This window comes from Epinephelus moara, chromosome 12 (genome assembly GCF_006386435.1).
Source record: "Epinephelus moara isolate mb chromosome 12, YSFRI_EMoa_1.0, whole genome shotgun sequence".
Taxonomy (NCBI): Eukaryota; Metazoa; Chordata; class Actinopteri; order Perciformes; family Serranidae; genus Epinephelus; species Epinephelus moara.
Genome location: NC_065517.1, coordinates 32,997,817 through 33,017,855, shown reverse-complemented (window position 1 = coordinate 33,017,855; position 20,039 = coordinate 32,997,817). Strand labels below are relative to the sequence as shown.

Here is a 20,039-nt window from a genome sequence, read left to right as displayed (position 1 = left end):
GCAGAATAACATTTTTAAAAGACATGATAGGCCAAGAAAAGACAACCATGTTAAAAAATATAAATAGATTTTAGGTGGATTAATTCAAAGATGTGACAGGTGTTTTATAAAATACCAGCATGAAATGATATTAAATGTAAATTCACTTTGCATGTGTGCGTAACGAGCCACACACACTGGTGGTAGAAAGACGCATCAATAAAAAGCTCGACTCAGATTACCAAAATCTTCTTTATTGAAGTAATAATAATGTACAATATAAAAATTGATTACAAACAGACAAATAAAAAAAGACGACATGATATTAACAAGAAATGAGACCTGGTTGTCGTGGATACAGAGATGCACATTATCGAACAGTGTGTTGACAGAGACACCCATTAACTTGATTCACGACAGTTTTTGCCTGAGATTATTCACTTTGAGGTACCTTTTTAAAGGCCATGTCTACACGAATAGATATTTTTCACCTCCGTTTTGAAATACAACCTCTGTCCACCTGACCTTTTGTTTTACAAAATGTCTCCGTACACACTAGAATGCAAAAACAACTCCAAACGTTCGCCACTTACCGCAGTCTCCCCTCATCACAAAGGTAGTAAAGCGTACAGGTTAACGTTACCTTTTTCCAAAACACATACCGGAGATCTCTCATCACTTTTTATTTCCGTTCAATCAAAGATACAAGTGATGCTCTGTACATGCCAAAGTTTTCCTTCCAAGTGTCCCACCATCTGCTAGTTCGACCAGCCCTGATCCAAAACCGTCATTTCTGTCAGCCTTTAAACCGCGGATACTGAGGTGGACCAATTTAACTGGGCGTTGCAGACGCCTCCATTCGTCTGTGAAGTGGTGTGAAAACGCCAAGTGTAAATATCAAGTAGTGATTAGACCAAGCAGTGCGACCAAAATGTGAACAAACTGGTGGTCCGCTGTTGTTGTGTTCAGCTAATGCTCATTACATCATCATTTTCCAAGTCCACACGGATACAAAGAGTTTTAGTGACCTTAAAAACTGTTTGCATGTGGACAAGAGGCCAAGATGTAGAGGAAAATATCTGTATGTGTAGACAGGGCCCATATAAATCAGTACCTCTGAATTCTGCCAGTGTTCATTATGTGCATTTCTGAGACAACAGCCAGGATTTTCCTCTTTGTGACACAGTGAGATTTTGGAAATTGATTACAAGATTCCCACACAACAAACAATCAGATTTCCACAGCTCTGGTTTATAAAAGTGTTGTTTTAATCCTTACTTTGACCAAAATCCACCTCAAAGAGAACAAAAAAAACTCAGAGGCAAAATATTAACATCTATCATGTGTTTGTTTCAGAGTCCACTGTCATGTTTGTAACTGTGGGTTTTTGTTTACCCAGGCCACCTACATAGGTGTGTGTGCGTGCTGTGAGGAGGAGGGGGAGGCAGCAGCGGAGGACGATGACAGCGAGGAGGCAGGGGGCTGAGGAGTGGAGGAGGACGAGGCAGAGGATGTGGAGGCGGCGGCGGCTGCAGCAGCTGATGATGAAGTCTCTACCTTGCTGCTGTGAGTGATGAAGCGCAGTCTCAGCATCATGGCTGGACGCAGAGTCATGATGATTTTCTCCACCTACAGACCGAGAGAGAGGTAACATTAGGAACACATGTAAACTGATAGAAAGGCAGCGATACATAACATTGATCATCTTGTTACAGTGAAGTGTTCTGTTGGGAAACCTTGGATCCTGGCATTCATTAAGATGCTACTTGATGTGCTCCACCCACATGGAAAACCATTGCAGGCAAAGTAAACCCCGTCATGGCAACGACACTGGTCGATGGCAGTGGCCCCTCAGCAGGACAGTGCACCATACCACACCACAAAAGCTGCTCAGGAATGACCCCAGGAATGGGACAAAGAGCTCAAGGCATTAACTTGGGCTTCAAATACCCTAAATCCCAATCTGATCGAACATCTGAGGGACGTGATGTTACTCCTTGGCTCTGACCTGTCAAGGCATGGACACATGACCTCTGGAGGGAGTCCTATGGTGTGTGGCATCAGGGCGTCACCATCAGATCGTTTGAGTCCCCTGAGTTCTGAGGTGGGGTACCAGCATGTCCCACAAATGTTTGATTCCTGAGCTGTATTTGTGGTGTGGCATGGTGCACTGTCCTGCTGGGGAGTGCCGCTGCCATGAGGGGGGGTACCTGGTCTACACTGATGTTCAGGTGGGTTGAGCGTGTCAAGTAGCATCCATATGAATGTCAGAACCCAAAGGTTTCTCAGCAGAACACTGCACTGTAACAAGATGATCAATGTTGTTCACTTCACCTGTCAGTGGTTTTGGCTGATTGGTGTATATTGATAACCCAAAAATGTCAGACTGACAGGGAAGCTGGATCAGTTTAGGAAAAACAATCATATTCCTCTGTTTACTCTGCCTGGTATAGCTTCTAATGGCCATACAGCTTGTGAGCAACAACCAATCAGAGGTGAGGAGTCTCTAACGCAGCTGTTAGTCATGTCAATCACTGCTTGTTGACTGTGGTCAAACCAGGCAGCGCTGATCAAATATGAATCAAGGTTTTGTTACTGTATTACCTTTTCTCACCTCAAATAGTTTTAAGAAACATATTTTAGTGAACTGTTTAGCTGTAAAATGAGAGTTTGTGACCTGGCCGCCATGTCGGATTCAGTTAAACAGGAGTACCAAGCACCGCCCACTAGCCGGACCAACTTTCATTTTACAGCTGAACACTAAAACATGTTTCTAAAAGCATTTGAGGGGAGGAATAGGTAATGTAGTGACACAATCTTTGATCAACGCTGCCTAGTTAGACCAGTTAACGAGCAGTGATCAACATGACTGACAGCTGTGTTAGAGGCTCCTCACCTCTGATTGGTTGTTGCTGACCATGCTGTGGTCTGACTCTAGCAAATTCTGTCAGAGACAGTAGGAGGAACATCATTTTTTCCCCCCACAGATTTTTTCATCTTGTGACAGTTTCAGAAAATATGACAGTAACACAGTAGCCATGTTTCCATCAGCCTGTTTAGAAGTATCGCATCAGAAAATTATGATGGAAACGCCAAAATTCGAATTACAATCCCCTGATTTGCACAAACTAAAATACGCTCGCTTTAGCCGGGTTTTGCATTTACAAGCTGGTTGCCAACCGCCAGAAAACGTAGAAGAATGCGAGGCTTATTTTGTTTCCGGTTCTGTGGAAAACTCGTGCAAGTTCGTAGTTTTCACCAAAGTCCGTACATTTAATGGAAACACACAGGATTCGTATTTCTTTTAATGCACATTTCCCAATGATTTGAATCACTTTTGGATGGAAACATAGCTATTGTTAGTCACTGAAGTTGCCACCTGTAGCTTTAAAGGCACAGTTCACCCCAAAATCAAAAATATTTTTCCTCTTACCTGTAGTGCTGTTATCAATCTCAGTTGTTTTGGTGTGAGTTGCAGAGTGTTGGAGATATCAGCTGTAGAGATGTCTGCCTTCTCTCCAATATAATGGAACTAGATGGCACTCAGCTTGTGGTGCTCAAAGTGCCAAAAAATACATTTGAGAAACTCAACAGCAATGTCTCTTTCCAGAAATCATGACCTGGTTACTCAAGATAATCCACAGACCTTGCTGTGAGCAGTTTCATTTCTCTTTCTCTCTACCAAACTACACCTGCCAACCATATCACTGAACAAAAGGACACGTGCATCTTCTCATGGACAAGATGTAAACATTAATTACGTTCACGAAAGAAAATAGTTTCTCGGGGTGTCTTTGGGTATTAACAAATTAAATGTAGGACTTTTTAAAGACCACTTTACCTGTAATTTAACACCAAACTTCATTGGAAATATACTCCAAATAAAATAAGTAATGTCAGTTAAAAACGAACAGCCAGATTAAATGACGCTCTCTGTAAGCACAGGAAAAATAAACTAATAAGCAGGCTGGCTAGCATGATCTAAATGCGTAGAGAGGTTGAAAATAGTGTTTCCCTCCAGGTAAAATGTTGGTTACATGACTAAAAAGAACATGTAAGACCCATCCAATCAGAATATAATACTTTAAGGCCTTTTTTGAATGTATATTAAAGACATTTCAAGGACATGCGCCCACCCTGTTCCTATGTGAAACTGCTCACAACAAGGTCTGTGGATTATCTTGAGTAACCAGGTCATGGTTTCTGAAAAGAGACACTGATGTTGAGTGCCATCTAGTTTTATTGTTTTTGAGAGAAGGCAGACATCTCTACAGCTGATATCTCCAACACTCAGCAACTCACACCAAAACAATCTAAACTGATAAATGTGTGTTTGATTCTGGGGTGAACTGTCCCTTTAAAACTGCTCTCAGTATTCAGTGGCAGCTTCTTCTATTAACTTAATTACTTGTAAAGTCAATTCAAGTACACTTGTCTGAGCCTGGAGCACAAATAGAAGTACAGTTTCATCTCCTCTAATTAACTCTGGTGTCAGGTCTGGACACTGGCGGGGAGCTGTCTTGCTGTTCAGGAGGTGACAGATTCAAGCTATAAATGGAAAATAAAAACGCCAAACTGTCTTCTGAGCAGCTGCGAGTTCAGAGATGTCATCTTAGTTAAAGGCTCGGTGACAAAGACCTCCATTTTTAGTTTTTCTGTCAGTTTGTTATTGTCTGCTGTTGTTTAAAAAAAGCTTTTAAATGCTGTACGGTCAGATTTATGGTTAATTTTCTGTTTTAATAAAATACTCTTACCTGCTCCTTCACGCTGTCTCCTGTGTACATGTATTTGATGTGATAGAGGAAGTCACAGATGGGGTCCATGTAGCTGAGATGTTGGCAGCTTTGGTCCACCGCCTGGAGCATCTCATAGAAGGCCACACCAATCTGAAACACACAAATACACGCTAAGTCTGACACCCTCTCACATGTGAAGACTAGAGATGTTGCAGATTCACTAGTTTCAAGATTATTTCCTATTCTGCTCCTGGTGGAAAATATTACACCAAACTCCCTTTAGGAAATATGACAAATCAGCAATTCCTTATGTGTCCAGAAAAGCGAATGACTCTAGAAACAGTAGATAAGAGACGTCATGTCAACAGTGTTCTTATAAATTCAGCATCAATGCTGCACTATTTTAGTGGGAGGTGACAGTGGGAATTAGAGGCTAACAGTTTCAAAAATTAAGTGCTAGTCAGTCGCTCTGCAGCGCCACCAGTTTCTCCTCCTTTTCCTCAGTACAAGAGAACCGACACTTGTTCACATCCATAGAGCCCCCTCCATGTTTACAGTCTACCCAGTTTGCTAATATTTGTTTGTTTGGCGCCAAAGAGAGTGCAGCTGTTAATTGTAGCCCTTTTGCATCACCTGTTCAACCCAGGAATATAATGCCATTATTCCACCACGCCATTCAGTATAAAAGGTACAGTTGCAGAATGGGGGGACGGAGTTGTCTTACATTTAAGCCAGCAGCAAAGGGTAGTAACAGTGCTGGATTAACGTCTGTGTAAATGGGACAGCCAGCAGGACAGGATGGGTGTGACATTTTGACGATGTGTTACGTGTACGATCAACCATGGGGAGATTGAAAAAGCAGCTAGCAGCAGTTAGCAGCTAACGTAACAAGAACAGTAACCAAAAATGTCTGCAAATTGGGGAGACAATGAGGTCCAGGAGCTCCTTACCCTCCGAGTAGAAGATGAGATCAACCTCCATATAGCAGGGGCAGTAAATGATTGTAAATGATAGTAATTATTGTTTAAAAAGCGCTGCCCTACACGTACGTTACACGTCACACCTCTTTGGCTTCAGGAAGGCCAGCATGCTATCTAAAATCACACTGGGACGTCGTTATGGTTGCATAGTTTTGTTCTGTATAAAAACAAAGCCAGCAAACTGAAGGAACTCGTGGCCCTGCTGTGTGTGTGTGTGTGTGTGTGTGTGTGAAGGGCTAATGTTCATGTCACTGAACTTAACTATTTGCATGAGCCAAGAGCAAAACTTAAAATAATATTAAACATGTCTGATTTTATCTGCGACAGTTAATTGATTGAAAAGTTGTTTGGTGTAAGGAAAGCATTAAACTTTAGTTAAAGGGAACATTAGTGTTCATTTTTTTATGTGTTTTAATTATAATTATTACACTTGGAATCTATGGTCAAACATTTGTGTACCTCCAACATGCATCGTGTCCTCTCCTGCTGGAAGCGCTGCAGGAACGGCCCCACCAGATGATACACGTACAGCAACTGGAACTCTGTCTGGACGACAGGCTTCAGCGTCTCTGACAGGAACCTACAGACACAAATTATTATGACAGCCATTAATTAAACGTGGCCTAGAGGGCACAAAAAAGGACATGATAATGTGAAGGGAGAGTATAAAGACAGAGTGAGGAAGACTTCCTTACTTGGGGATCAGAGACAGCTGTCCGATGGATGAGTGATGCCACACAGCGTGCGCTAATGCCAGCACGTAACTGCAGTTCATTTCGCTGTAGCTCTGGTGGCAGGCTGTGAAGTCCAGCAAGGCGAAGGGATACCCCGCCCACTCTGTCTCTGACGTCAGCGCTGGAGAGCTGATCACAGACACAATGCGGTCGTGGAGGACGATCCAGTAGGGCTCCTGGAGAAGGAGGGATGGAGGTGGTCATGGTGAATAAACTTTAAGTGAATTCATCAAATCATAAACAATTGCGATATTTTGTGAGTGTTCTTACAGGAAGTGCGGTTATCACAAGTCCAATGGCGTTCATCCAAGCTGTGATGTTCTCTCTGGGAACCAGAGGTTGGCTAAAACATAATCAATAATTCTTATCAGACTCTTCATACAGAACATACTGCAGTAACACATAAAGTCAACATAAAGCCTATCGTACCTTTTCAACACAACGTTGAGCAGAGCGTTGCCGACATCTTTTCCTGGCACGGCCAAAGCCATCAGCTCCACGCAGGTGACGTGCAGGGCGTGGGCCGCAGGGTTGGGGAACTCATTGAACCTCCAGTCACAGTTGGGGAAGGGACCAGGTGACTTTCCAGCCATGGGTGAGAAGGAGTTAAGGAGGCTAACGATGACTGGAGGAAATAAGATTCAACAGGGGCACGAATGTGTGATGTGTCCCTGTTTTATTACACGCTCATAACAATCTAACAGCCGCTGTTATCCTGTTGTCTTCTCCACCTGAACTTAATGTATACAGCACCGTTCATACAAACAGGCAGCCCAAACAAGGTCAAACAGGCAACTACTTGCAATGTGAAATACCAAAAGGGCTTCTAATATCCAGAGGCAGTGAGTTCCACACCTCAGGGGCATAAATACAGAAGGCACTCAGTGTAACAGCTACACTGGCTGCAATAAAATGACCAGAGATCAAGTTAACTACATTTTGAAAAGCACTTTCTATCTGTCTTTAAAGCTAAGAGGTGTTAAGGGACACTAGAAGTACTGGCGCTGAGGTAAATATATTATTGAGGAGCCCCAGAGGCCTGGGACTTTTCATTAGCCAGACTCAGGGTCGATTGGAGACAGCAGTGACAGATCCATCTACATACAGACGGAGGCTAATGAAGGATATTGTCCACCAGGCGTCCAATCAGCTTGCAGTAGTAGGTGTCATCAGGGATCCACGGGTTGTCCTCTCGGGGGTTCATGCCGAACTTCAGGTAGGTTTCACTCAGGCACCAACCTGGGGTGCGATTGTCCTATAAAACAATATACCTTAAATATAACTGGTGCCTATAAAAAGAAATAAGACTCGTAATGACACGTATAAACCTTGAGACCAACAAAGGAGGACTGCAGATGAACGGTTTTAATAAACAATAAGTTGTCCTTGATGTCCCTCTGCCTACCTTCAGTGAAGACATGATGGCGTGCACCAGTTTTCTCTTCAGGTTGGTTCTGTCTCTCAGGTGTCGCTCGTAGTAGTGGAGTGTGTTGTACAGGTAGGTGACTGGGCGGTCTGCACACAAACACAGCAGGAAATACACATCAGTGTGCACAAACCACCGTCGACACATCTCATTCACATGTGATTTATCGCTGTTTTTCTTTCATCCACACGGTCCTCATAGTTTTAAGACACCTTTACTCACCATGGAACTTGTACAGCCCCCCCAGATGGTCCAGCAGTGTTTCCAGAGACTTAGAAACAGGAAGTAGCTCCAGGAAGCGGTGGATAACGATGTCAAAGACGGGCAGGAAGCGCAGGCAAACGTTGCCAAAGTAGATGGGCAGGTACTGAGGCTGGAGCTGCATGGGAGGGTTGACTTGGTCCGCGAGTCCCTCAAAGTACAGCTTCTCTGGGTATTTCTGGAGAACAACAAACATTTATGACTGCAGACCACAAGTTGTATAAAAATAAGGAACAAAGACACGGTGACGTCACCCACTGGTTTGTGGACTCCTGTTCTGAAGCCTTGAGTTTGGGGTTCTGACCTTTATATCTTGGATTTTTGGAGCCAAAAGTGTCAATATTTGGACAAGAAGGTGGAGATAACCCCAACACTAGCTGCTAGCTTGGTTAGCATGGTGCATTTACAGTCTATTAGTGTGGTCAAATATGTGTGTCAGTTTCAGAAGCTTTTGAACATGCGCACTTCCTCAAGAATATCGGTTTCATTGAAGTAAAAAGTTTTAATTATTGTTCACTGCAGACTCACTCAGCTATTCTCTGCTACGAACTTAGAGTGGAGAGGTCATTGCTGTCACATTAGCCCTGTTATATTTAGGGCTGACCCAAAAAATTTGAAGCTTCGCTCGATGGCACGGGACTCGATTGTGGAAAAAAAATTGACGCTTCAGCGCTCCCCCCCCCCCCGTTTTTTGGGGGGAGACCTTAAACGCAACACTAACCCAAGAGACACTTCTGATGCTCTGAGTTGTGCATCTGTTTGATTGTGCTGCAGTGTGCGCCAAGGGTTTTAATTTAAGGTACTCACAGACTCGGGCGCACCATAAGCATAGCGGACTCTGCGAGGAATGTCTGCATAGTCGGGCACGTTGTAGTTTCCTGTAAAAATGTCCGTGAAACACTACATTACCCCCAATTCTTGCACATTTCTGTCATGGCGATGTGAGAAATACATACCGAGCAGTCTTTTGTGTACACTGGTGCGCGGAGCGGAGTCCATGCGGTCGTAAAATCGGAGCTTTGCGCGCACAGGGCTTGCGGACGTTAGCTTTTAGTCCACGTGGACCTCCATGGAGTTGTTACCATGGTAGCGACCAGTCACTCAAAGTGGCAACACCCTTAATTATTCATAACTTTAAGCCTGAATAAAGTTCAAATGGGTGAGTCATATAAAAATTCAAACCCTCTTACAGTTACGTAAGCCCCTCAGCAGGGTCCAAAATAACACCTGTCAAGCACGAAATGCAGGTAGATTTTCCTTCTGGCGAGTAAATCTCAGCGGGCTACCCGCCACACTGGTGTACTGGATGTTTGTACCAAAATAGTCATGTCATAAAATGCTATGTTTTGGTGTTATTCAGGGGCGCTCTGCTCTGCTGCTCCTCTCCTGTCAGTGTCGGAGTTTCACAGACACACACTACAGATATGTTTTTATGCGTATCTAAATGGAGCCATGAGCTGATCATCTTGAGGGATCCTAGCTTTGCAGCACCGTTTATGGTATGAGACATCAGCTGACCTGCTAAAATATCACTTGCCGCCGGTCTGCTGTTGGCTCCTGTTAGGCTAATGTATAGCTGAGGATTGAGTTGCACCAATACTTCTGATGGTAAAAAAATATTAACATGGAGGCTCTGTTGTCTGAACCAAGGCCTGCAAACGAACTTTCACAATAAAGGTCCTAGACATACACACTGCACCAAAGCTTATCAAGAGGAACTTTATACTGAGGTGTTTTTTTCTTTGTACCTTGTGGTAGCTCATGTGCTTGTTGTGCCAGTCGCTCTGCAGCCAGTGCTCGGGAGCGTTCTCCTTGACAAAATCGTTGACCCTGTTCCTGAAGTCGTTGGGCTTCAGCAGCAGCAGCTGGATGATGAAGTAACACACCTGAGCCTCGTTGCCCTCGTGGCTGCGCATCGCCTGGACGAAGAGAAGAAGAAAGGTGAGACACACAGACCTTGTTTTATAGTATATTATATTTGTCTTGATGCAGGTGTCTCCTCACCAGACACAGAATGAGTCTGTCCAGGGTGACGATGTTGTACTTCCACACCATGTCGTTCAGTATTTCAATGCACTTGTTGAGCTGCTGTCCGCCAGCTGATGTTGAGAACTCATAGACGAGGAAGTCTGCGAATGTTCGCACGTGAGCCACCAGCGCACGAGCACCAATACGCTCCAGGACCCTGAGGGACACAAAATCAGGCTGCAGTTAGAACATCATCCCAAAACAACACTGTGTACTCCCACTGGATTAATTAGTCACAGATGTTGTTTAGAGACTTGGGACCAATTAGTGTACATTAAAAATGCCAGAACATCAGTGGTGAGGCACATCATTACCACATGCTTCATCAAAACACGCTCTGTGGTGTCACAGACGCTGTAACGTGGAAGAATGTGGTAATGATGGGAACGTGCTATAATTAATTTAAGTCAATTCACTGAGATTTGTTTTTAATTTGACATTTTAATATATTTTTTTCTGCTGATCAGAATCAACTCTAATTACTTCATCTGGTGCTCCAAAATTAAACATGGAAAAGTTTTAATTTTCGTGTGTCTGTTACTGGATGTTTGTGTGAAAATAGGGCTGTGACAGTGTGAGATTTTCACAATATGGTAACTGTCTGTTTGTTTGCCCCCTAAGTGCTGGTCGTTTGGGCAGGTGTGAACACAGCAATCACACTCAGGTGCACCAAAACAACTGAGCCGAGACCTTGTTGAAGAGGTGGTCTCAGCCCGGTTACAAATGAACTGTGGTGCGATTCGTTCGTGGTGAGAACGTGTTCCGACCTGGACATTAGAAAGTGTCACAATTATCTTGCAAGTGTACTCTTCTTCAACGTTTTTTTTACTTCCTGGATTTTTCCCACATGGAAATTCTGACCAATCAAGAGCCGCCTTCTCACGCAAGCATTTTATCTGGTCCGCTTGTAAATGCTGCCGTGAGAACACAAGGCAGGATTTCAATTCAATTTTAGTTATAAAGCCCAATATCCCAAAAAACAATTTGTCTGAGAGGGCTTTAGAGCATACAGCATCCCTCTGTCCTTGGACCCTCACAGCAGATAAGGGAAAAACTCCTCCCGGGAAAAAAAAAAAAACTCAAACGGGAAAAAAGATGATGTGGAAAATGACTTTGATGCCGGATTTTATGAACGTTCACGTATTTTTTTTCCTAAGGGATCAGACTTATGTCAGACATATACTTTGCAAACTGGATATCCGTCCTTGAGGACGGATATCCTCGTTTTTTGGCTATCCAAAGTAATCCCACGCTGCTGATTTTAATTTGTTTTTCAGCAGGAGATGAAGACTGGTGACATGAGCCCTGCTTCTCTCTGACATTTTCTCCACTGCATGAGTGTGTGTGTGTGGGACAAGTTGATGAGATTGATAGGCAGTCATGAAGAAAAGGAGATTTCCTGACTGGTTCAACTGTTTTTTCACTACCGTAGATAAACGAATGTGTACGGTATGATAACTGTCAATTTTCATACAGTGGTGTGGATTCTGTAAAAGTGCATCTGTAGAGATATAAAATGGCACCAAACCTGAAGCCTATCTGGTTGATGTGGTCCGTCTCCAGCAGCATCTTCCACAGCAGACAGAGGAACAGCGGGGGTGAGCCCTGCATGGAGAAGTGGGTGATGATGTCATTCTCGTTGGCCATGGACTTCCACTTCCTGTACTCCTCTTCCACGTTCTTCTTCAGGTTGAATCGAGACTCCTGAGGAACATTGTTCTGTTTGAAGAACGCCTGAGAGGAGGAGAGAGAAAGAAGGTGGAGGTCATTACAACTGCAATAATGACTTGACTCGAGACTTGAGATAATTTGTCAGTGTCATTCATTGCTAGTGCACCTGTAGTGGAGCAGGGAAGCAGGACAGTGTGTGTGAGGCCCAGTTATGAGGCGTGAAGTTCATGATGGTCTGGAGGATGTCTTTACACCATGTCCCGTGGATGGAGTCGGACCCTGTGAAAAAATCTACACACACAGACAGACACACAAAGCAGAAACTTAAGTAATATAATTAGGAGGATGTGGGAAACAGACCTGAAGAAAAGAAGAATTAAAAGGAGTAAAAGCAGAGTGAGTGTTACCTGTGACGTGTGTGGCTCTGGCCAGAGTGAGGATCAAGGCTCGGTTCAGCTCTTCAGACTCAGCTGACAGAACCGTCTTTGGGTCGTTGAGGAAGCGAGTGAACTGAGGCTGCACCTCTGAACTCCCCAAGGCCGTGATCAACCGCAGAGCCGTGCTCTCAACACTGAGGACACAGACACAAAGACAGCAACACAGAGACCATCATCATCATTTTCCAAGTGTTTCTTAATAACGGTTTTGGTGCCATTTTAAGAGATTTAAGCATATTTTCATTAATAATATCCTGAATCACAATTACTTTGTCCACAATATGCGCAACATGATATGTTCATATCATCACATGCCTAGCAGCGATAGCAGAGACAGTATTAGTGATCTTGTAGAGAATTATGTTGAGCCCACATTACCAGAGATGCAGCTGGTTCTGGTTGGTCTGCGGCACAGCAGCCAGACTGTGCAGATGACTCAGGAGCTGGACTCTGTAGTGTGGCTGGATGTGATGCATCCTGTAGCTGAACATCTCCAGCAAGGTGTGAAGGATTCCCCACGCGTGAGACTTGAACACGTTCGGCAGCAACTGGCCTGAACAGACAGAGTGTGTCACATTATTCAACGTGTGTCTGCCGCCCCAGGAGACGAGTGTCAGACACGGATGTTCAGAGCCAGTCTGATCAAAATGCTGCCCAGTGGACGAGCAGTGACGGCTGAATACAGATGAGACGGGGACATGCTGGAGGAGTTGAAACACTCCTACATATTCTGTCCTGTGACTCTAAACAGTTTGTCTTCAGGGAACATAATGATGCCATAAAGAAGTGAGGTATGCAGAGCACGCTCTTTGCATCTGAACTTTTCAGCATGGTGCTGAATTTAAATGTTTCTATAACTCACTGATGAATCCTTTGATGCCCAGCGACTCGATCTCCATGTAGACCAGCAGTCTGCTGTACGTTTCTACCAGTGCAGGGGCCAAGGCGATGCTGGATTTGGCATGGGCCAGCTTTATTACCCGCGTGGCAATGCTGTGGATCAGACTGGAGGCAGGCAGAGAGGGACAAGGAGACAGTTAAATGCATTTTAATCTCTGAATCACTCATTCATTCAGCCTCATTTTTAAAGGTTAACTTCAATATTTTTCAGCCTGGAGCCTATTTTCCCTTGTTTCTGTCTCAGACTAATGGGAGCAACATTTTTTTTGAAAGTGGTTCAGTACTGAGCGAGAAGGCTGCAGCAGGCAGCAGCAGAAACAGGCTATAATTTAACCACTCGGGGCATTTGTACACTGTCAATAGACGTCCAGTAAAGGTGCTTGTTTTTGCCACTGACAGGCTCAGATTGTTGTTCGAAGTCTCTGACAACATTATGGAAAGCATCCCTACACAGATAGACCTTTAGTTTCAGAGTAAGATTTTTTTGTTTAACCAGAAACAGCCCCCGAAATCACAATCACCATCAGCCTCCGTTTACATAAACAGTCATTTTAGCATGGATAGAGCCAGCATAATTTTAAGCAAGATATAAATTTAGACAACGCCGTTTATATTGATATAGGGGCCAGTGTGCATCTCTCCTCTCAGCTCATTAATTTACAAGTTCTCCATCAACATTCAGAGAGACACAGAGCTGCTCCTCTGTTTAACCTGTCTGTTCATTAGTCTACAGTGTGACATCGGTGTGTATGTTGCACGTGCTACGCTAAATCACTCTGAGATGAATGAAGTTACCGCAGTAGCACAGGTGCAGTACAGCGCTGCACTGCTAGTTGTTGTATGAGGTGGATCATAGTAAGGTATATAACACGGACAATTTTCTCGTAGAAAATTCTGTCCATATCGCCCAGCCCTAATTTCAACCAAATCAGAGATGGTGATTGCTGGAGCAGTGGAAAGACAAACGAAGACACTTCTGAACTTTATATGTTTCTGTAGACTTTACATTGGGTGTGTTTTATGATGATAAAATCACTGTTTCTTAAAATGGAGTCTGATGAATTTGTCTGTGGCATTTTTGGGGCTGTTTCTGGTAAAACAAGAAGGATCCTAATCGTTAACAAAGAGGTCTTTCTCTGTAGGGATAATAACAATCTGAGCCCATCAGTGGCAAAAACAAGCACTTACAAAGGTGCAGTGTGTAGGAATTAGTAGCATCTTGCGATGAGGTTGCAGAACTGAAAACCTGCCCATGTGCCAAGTGTGTAGTAGAACTATGGTGGCCAACGAGAAAATGCGAATAGCCCCTCTACAGCCAGTGTTTGATTTGTCTATACTGGGCTACTGTAGAGCAACATGACAAGAACCATGGAAGAGGACATACTCCATATGTAGATAAACGTCTCATTCTAAGTAAATGAAACAAAAGTTCTTATTTGAAGGAGATTGTAAGCTGATGAAAACATAGTTATAAATATTGGCAAGAGAGTCCTCTAAATCCTACATACTGGACATTTAATGGACGTTTTGCCGCTGTCGACTGCAGCCCTCTCGCTCAATACTGGACCAATTTCAAAAACTGTTCCCATTAGTCACTTAGACACAAAAACATTGGAAAAATGGGTCCAGGTTGAAAAACACTGAATTTACCCTTTAACACATCTCTACATCCTTTGCTTCTGTTACCTCATCTTTGCATGCACTGTGAGTGAATCCAGCAGGTTCATGGGCAGCGGTGTGACAGAGCCTGACGCCATACAGTTGGTGCCAGGTAGGTTTATCCTCATCGATCCGTTTCCATAGATCGTCTCTACCAGGACGCCCATCGGCAGAGTGAAGCACTCTGAGTTGGTGCTGTAGGCGTTACACAGCAGGGCGATCTTGTAGTCGGACATGCCCAGAGTCTTGTTGCGCAGCGACTGCTGGAGAAACCTGACAGACAAGATGGAGGGCAGCAGGTTTTATTCAACTGTTAACTGGGTGCTGTTTTTTTGGTGTACACATGAAGTAGTTATTGATGTAAAGTATGTATATCAGGGTCCAATATTTCAAAGGTACATACTCATGATGTAGTTTCAGAGAGTGTGGTATGGGTATCTGTAGTTTGGAGTTGTCGTTCTGAGCTTTGCGGTTCAGGTGGATCCAGATGCACGTCATGGCGAAAGAATGAGTCGACTGGGGCTTGTTAATGTCTGGAACTGGGATGCACTGTTGTGGGAGAGAAAACACTGATGAGTCTGATGGTACTGCCTCTTAAATTGTTACTTACAGAAAAAAACTTCTACCATTACTACAGACAGTAAAAACACTCGTGGGCACACAATGGGGCACGAGTAATAATGATTGTAGTAAACCAACACAGTTTCTTGGCAGAAGCGTACCTCTTTTTCTGGGTAAAGCAGGTCAAAGAGCTTCATTACAGGCAGGAAGTCGGCCAGAGCATTCTTCTGGATGCTTCCTGATATGAACTGCAGCAAAACCCACATCAGGTGGTCTCTGCCTTTAATGAGACCTCGACCTGCAAGCTATAAAGAAAGAGGGAAAGAAACTCAACAAAGATCGGTACATCAGCTGATACCTGTATGATCATTAAACACCCACTGAAAATCTGATTTAAATTAGTTTTTATCTACAATTTTCCGAGGTGGTAAGGGCAAGGGGTTTGGATCAGCTACACTTGAGGAGACATGTGCAGTAGGGGAAGCTAAATAATGGTGTGGAGCGGCTGAACCGGCCAAGAAAGGCCCTAAAATTCCCATTTTGACAGTTTTGGCGCTTCTTTTTAGATCCATAAAATATCCTGGACATGAGGGACTTCCAATGCGGGGGTGCAGCCGTCAGATGTAGTTTTATGGCAGGTTATGATAGAGTTGGTGACGAGCAGACGTATGATTTGCCCAGGGGATGTGAATGACTTTGGCAAAGAGACAACTGCATGTCTGACACCATTCAAAATGAAATCTTAGAAATTTTGGCACATGTAGTCCACGGAGAGGGAGCGCACATTCTTTGGCCCAAACGGCTGATGGAAACATTCATCTACGTACATCACAGCAGTCTTTCTGTAGCTCCTGTCAGCATGTGCACCTATATAATCATACACGCACATTTATGCTGTGCAGCACCTCTCAGAGAAAATATGTTCCAGAGGGCATTTGTTTTTTGTCTTCTACAGGTGTCTACAATCATTTTTAATTTGTGTGCTTTCTGACAAAAACATTTCACATGTTGTATTTTCTAAATATATGTAAGTACCAAAATCCAGTTACAAATTATAAGGATCATTAACCCTTCCTTCCTCTGCTCCTCTCCTTCCTCTTACCTTCTGATGTAACGACAGCACCATGTGAGGGAAGCTCGCAAACTGAAACAACACAAAGAAGATGAGCTGTGACGAGAGGTGCTGCCACAGCAGCTGGCTGGTTCCTCCGATGTCGGCGTCAAAGTGTTCCTCGGTCTCGGAGCGCTCCATGGCGTACACCACCAGGTCCACCAGCTGCTCCTCCAGCACCGGGCAACGCTGCTTATGCTGACGGGGGAGGACGGGAGTGTTAAAGGATAAAGAAAAAAGTGGGCAGGAGAGAGAGGAGGTTAAACAGAGAAAGGAAGGGAAAGATGGAAAGAGACAGAAAAAGAAAGGGGGTGAAGGAAACGTGAAAAGACAGAAGGAAAGGAAGGGAGGAGACAGACAGAGGGAGGGAGAGAATGTGGAGAAGATCACAGTTTAATTACTTCACATACACATTTTCATGTTAATTGACACAGTTTTCCAAATTGACATTTAAAACTTCTCCCATCACCTCCATGCAGCACAGCAACTCCTTCCTGCCTCTGTCAGCTGGGCAAACCATTTACCTTCATCTGCAAATGTCCTGGTCATTTTATTTTGATGTTATTATGCACGAACAGCTGCTAAATTTAAGTGTCCAAATAGCTCCTGCAATATGCCAGGTTGTAATTTAAACCTTTTTGACAAATCTTCTGCTGCAGCTCCGGTGCACGCAAAAGGTTTCTGCAATCTTACACCAAGGGTTTACATGAAGTGAGTGAACCATTCACAAAATAAGGTTCATGTACTCATGGGTAGTTATGATATTTGAGACTTTAGGTACGGCAAATTAGCACTGAACTGTACATAATATGTGAACCTTTTGATGAATGAGGGGCGAAAAGAGGGAAGGAGGGAAGGGAATCAAGTCAGAAAAAATGGCTGAGGGGGAGAACAGAGACAGGGGGAGGCAGGGAGGCGGATAGGGAAGGGAAGGAAGGTTAACAAGATTTTAAAGGGGTAGTTTGGATTTTTTTTAGGTGGGGTTGTATGAGGTACTTCTCCATAATCAGTGTATTACCTACTGTAGATGGTGATTGCTATGCTTTCAGTTTGGAGAAGCAGGCAGGAGGAGTATTGACACGCGAGCTCAATGTCAGTTTAAGTGTACACTGTCCTTAGAATATTTTTCACCTCTTAACCTTGCCATTAGACAACCCTTTCCAACAGGGAATTGAAGCTGAGCGAGCCGCCTGTTAATGACGCTGTGGGCTTATGGGCATGTAGCTACCTCCATGTTTCAGATGATACGTCATGTTTGTAGTCGACCAATGAAGATGAGTTTACATATCACCTTGGGTTCGTCCTTCACCTTCTCAAAATGATCCCACACTTTGGATTTCCTGCCCGACATGTTATTAACTAGCCCGTGGAATAACCGCAGGTACCAGCCCTGGAAATTAGAGGATGTTTTGATTTATTTTGACGCGATGCAGCTTGATTGTTTTATTTTTCTGCGACTAAGCAACCAATGAAATCTTGCCAACTAATGACCTTTCTGGTCGACTATTAGGGGGCAGCTGTGCTTTGAAGAAAGCATAAATATGTGTCACTTTCAGTTCAGTTTCCTGTCAGAGAGGGCTGTCTGATGGCAACATAAAGCAATGAAAATATGCAAAATATAGTGCACACTTCAACTGATAGTGAGTTTTTGCTGCCCCTTGTCCATAGCAGTTACATTGCTCAGCTTCTGTGGCAGTACTCCTGCCTGCTTCTTCAAACTTGGGGCGTGTTGACCACCATCTACTGTAAGTAATACACTGACTGTGGATAAGTACTTCATACAACCCCACTTTAAAAATTCTGAACTATCCCTTTAAAGCCCATATTGGTGAATGATTAACGGCACGGTTTCTGCCTCACAATATAAACCCTGACCTCTGGCTATGTAGTAAAATGTTCAAACATGGGCCACATGGACTCTTCTGCACAGGCAGGAGTCGGCGTACCATGAAGATAACTTTATTTGTGAACATGGCACCATTACACCAACAATGAACTGAAGCATCATCTATAGAACTCAACTGTTGGGTTGCATGTAAAACATTCATAGTTCCAAGATACTGGTCTTGTCATTTGTTGATTTTTTTTTTTAAAGATTTGGAAATATTAAAAACTACTGACATCTTCCTATTAACCCATGATGGGAAACTTCACCCACCAGACAGACAGAAGGAGTGTGGATCTCTGCAGTGGCTACCACTGTAGGACTTTTTCACACAACTGGGTCACAGCACAGCAGGAAACTACACATCACAGCACAGAGCAGCACAATATGACACAGAACAGCACAGCACGGCATCAAACACCACACCAAACCAAACAGTGCAACACATTCCTACATGCAGGCTAACCAGTCTCAGGAAGGTGGAGAGGTGGTGTGATTGGGAGGAGGAAGAAGAGGAGCTGTGAGGCTGCTGACCGTCACTTCTCTTCCTCTGCCACCAAACACACACTCACACACACACATGCTCACACAGAAAGAGAGAGGGCTAGAGAAAAACAAAGGAAAGGAGAGAGAGAAAGAGGAAAGGATCCACAGGCAAACCATCCGTCTACTGTACAAAGAAATCAGCCCAGTGGCTTACCTAGTTATATCCCAAAGCCTGTGTCCTAGCAACAGTAAAACCACACCAGCGGCTGGTTTTTAACCTACCTCTCGTACAAACAAACATACCAACTCAGGCCAACAGATATAATATCAAAAGCAAATACATTTTTTTCCAAATCAGTATTTATCTCAAACTCATTGTGATCACTACAAGTTACCAACTGTTGCCACTGACAGCTCATTACAGACTGTGTTTTTCAGGGTCACACTGTTAGTTGTGGCTTGAGATGCCGCTCTCAGTAGTAGATTTTATCTTAATAATTACTAATCTGTGTAAACCTTTTATCCTACGAGCTGATAATGTTTTAAATGAGCTCTATATGATATCCAGAGCAAATGTATTAGGCTTAGGCGGCATTACAGTATACCAGGGTATTTAAAATTCCAGACAGTATTATGTTTGATACTGTCAAAAATAAAGACGCTCATCTTTAACCTCATACCGGAGAGGCTGTACTGTGGATATTTTGTATGCAGTGCTCATCAGGCACCTCCAGAGGTCAGTGTGGTGCAACAGGCAGCTGAGCTGAGTGCCAGTAGTGGAGATGAAGATACCCTTAAAACCTCAATAACTAGAAAAGCATTCAGAGAGTGCAGACCTCCGCCAAGTAGGTGATATTCCCTCCCCCTCTGCATCAGATTTTTCAGCCTGCATCACAATTAGGTTATTTGTATTACTATCATTATTAGGTCATATATGTCTTCACCATGGAGACACTGTGGTGTATTTATTTGGTTTTTATTTTGTACCAACACAGAATATAATGTTTTTTATTTTTATTTTTCACTTTCTTTTTTTCCAACACAGAACATTAATTTCAACTTTAGAATTACAACAATATTTAGCAAGTAGAACTAGATGTGCTTTCCGGCCACCAGATGGCGCTATTTTCACCGTCTTTAGAAATTGGAATTGCTGCTGAGGCTGTCAGACGATAGACTTTATTA

General features: G+C 43.6%; 1 protein-coding gene across 2 annotated transcripts in view; it reads right to left on the bottom strand.

Annotated features, from left to right (window-relative positions):
- Positions 1-213: 213 nt before the first annotated feature.
- The window catches only part of med23 (mediator complex subunit 23), a 35,083-nt gene continuing 15,257 nt past the window's right edge, over positions 214-20,039 (bottom strand). For both annotated transcript variants that reach the window (XM_050058329.1, XM_050058330.1), the window contains 20 exons: positions 16,475-16,681; positions 15,534-15,677; positions 15,215-15,360; positions 14,839-15,084; positions 13,115-13,257; positions 12,631-12,805; positions 12,223-12,386; positions 11,982-12,106; positions 11,673-11,878; positions 10,121-10,301; positions 9,865-10,035; positions 8,078-8,294; positions 7,835-7,944; positions 7,558-7,684; positions 6,859-7,024; positions 6,700-6,772; positions 6,391-6,605; positions 6,155-6,275; positions 4,734-4,865; positions 214-1,608 (listed from right to left, as the gene is read on the bottom strand). In XM_050058329.1, the coding sequence (XP_049914286.1) occupies positions 1,384-1,608; positions 4,734-4,865; positions 6,155-6,275; positions 6,391-6,605; positions 6,700-6,772; positions 6,859-7,024; positions 7,558-7,684; positions 7,835-7,944; positions 8,078-8,294; positions 9,865-10,035; positions 10,121-10,301; positions 11,673-11,878; positions 11,982-12,106; positions 12,223-12,386; positions 12,631-12,805; positions 13,115-13,257; positions 14,839-15,084; positions 15,215-15,360; positions 15,534-15,677; positions 16,475-16,681 (3,294 nt within the window). In that variant the 3' untranslated portion in view covers positions 214-1,383. The remainder of the gene's footprint in view (positions 1,609-4,733; positions 4,866-6,154; positions 6,276-6,390; positions 6,606-6,699; positions 6,773-6,858; positions 7,025-7,557; positions 7,685-7,834; positions 7,945-8,077; positions 8,295-9,864; positions 10,036-10,120; positions 10,302-11,672; positions 11,879-11,981; positions 12,107-12,222; positions 12,387-12,630; positions 12,806-13,114; positions 13,258-14,838; positions 15,085-15,214; positions 15,361-15,533; positions 15,678-16,474; positions 16,682-20,039) is intronic.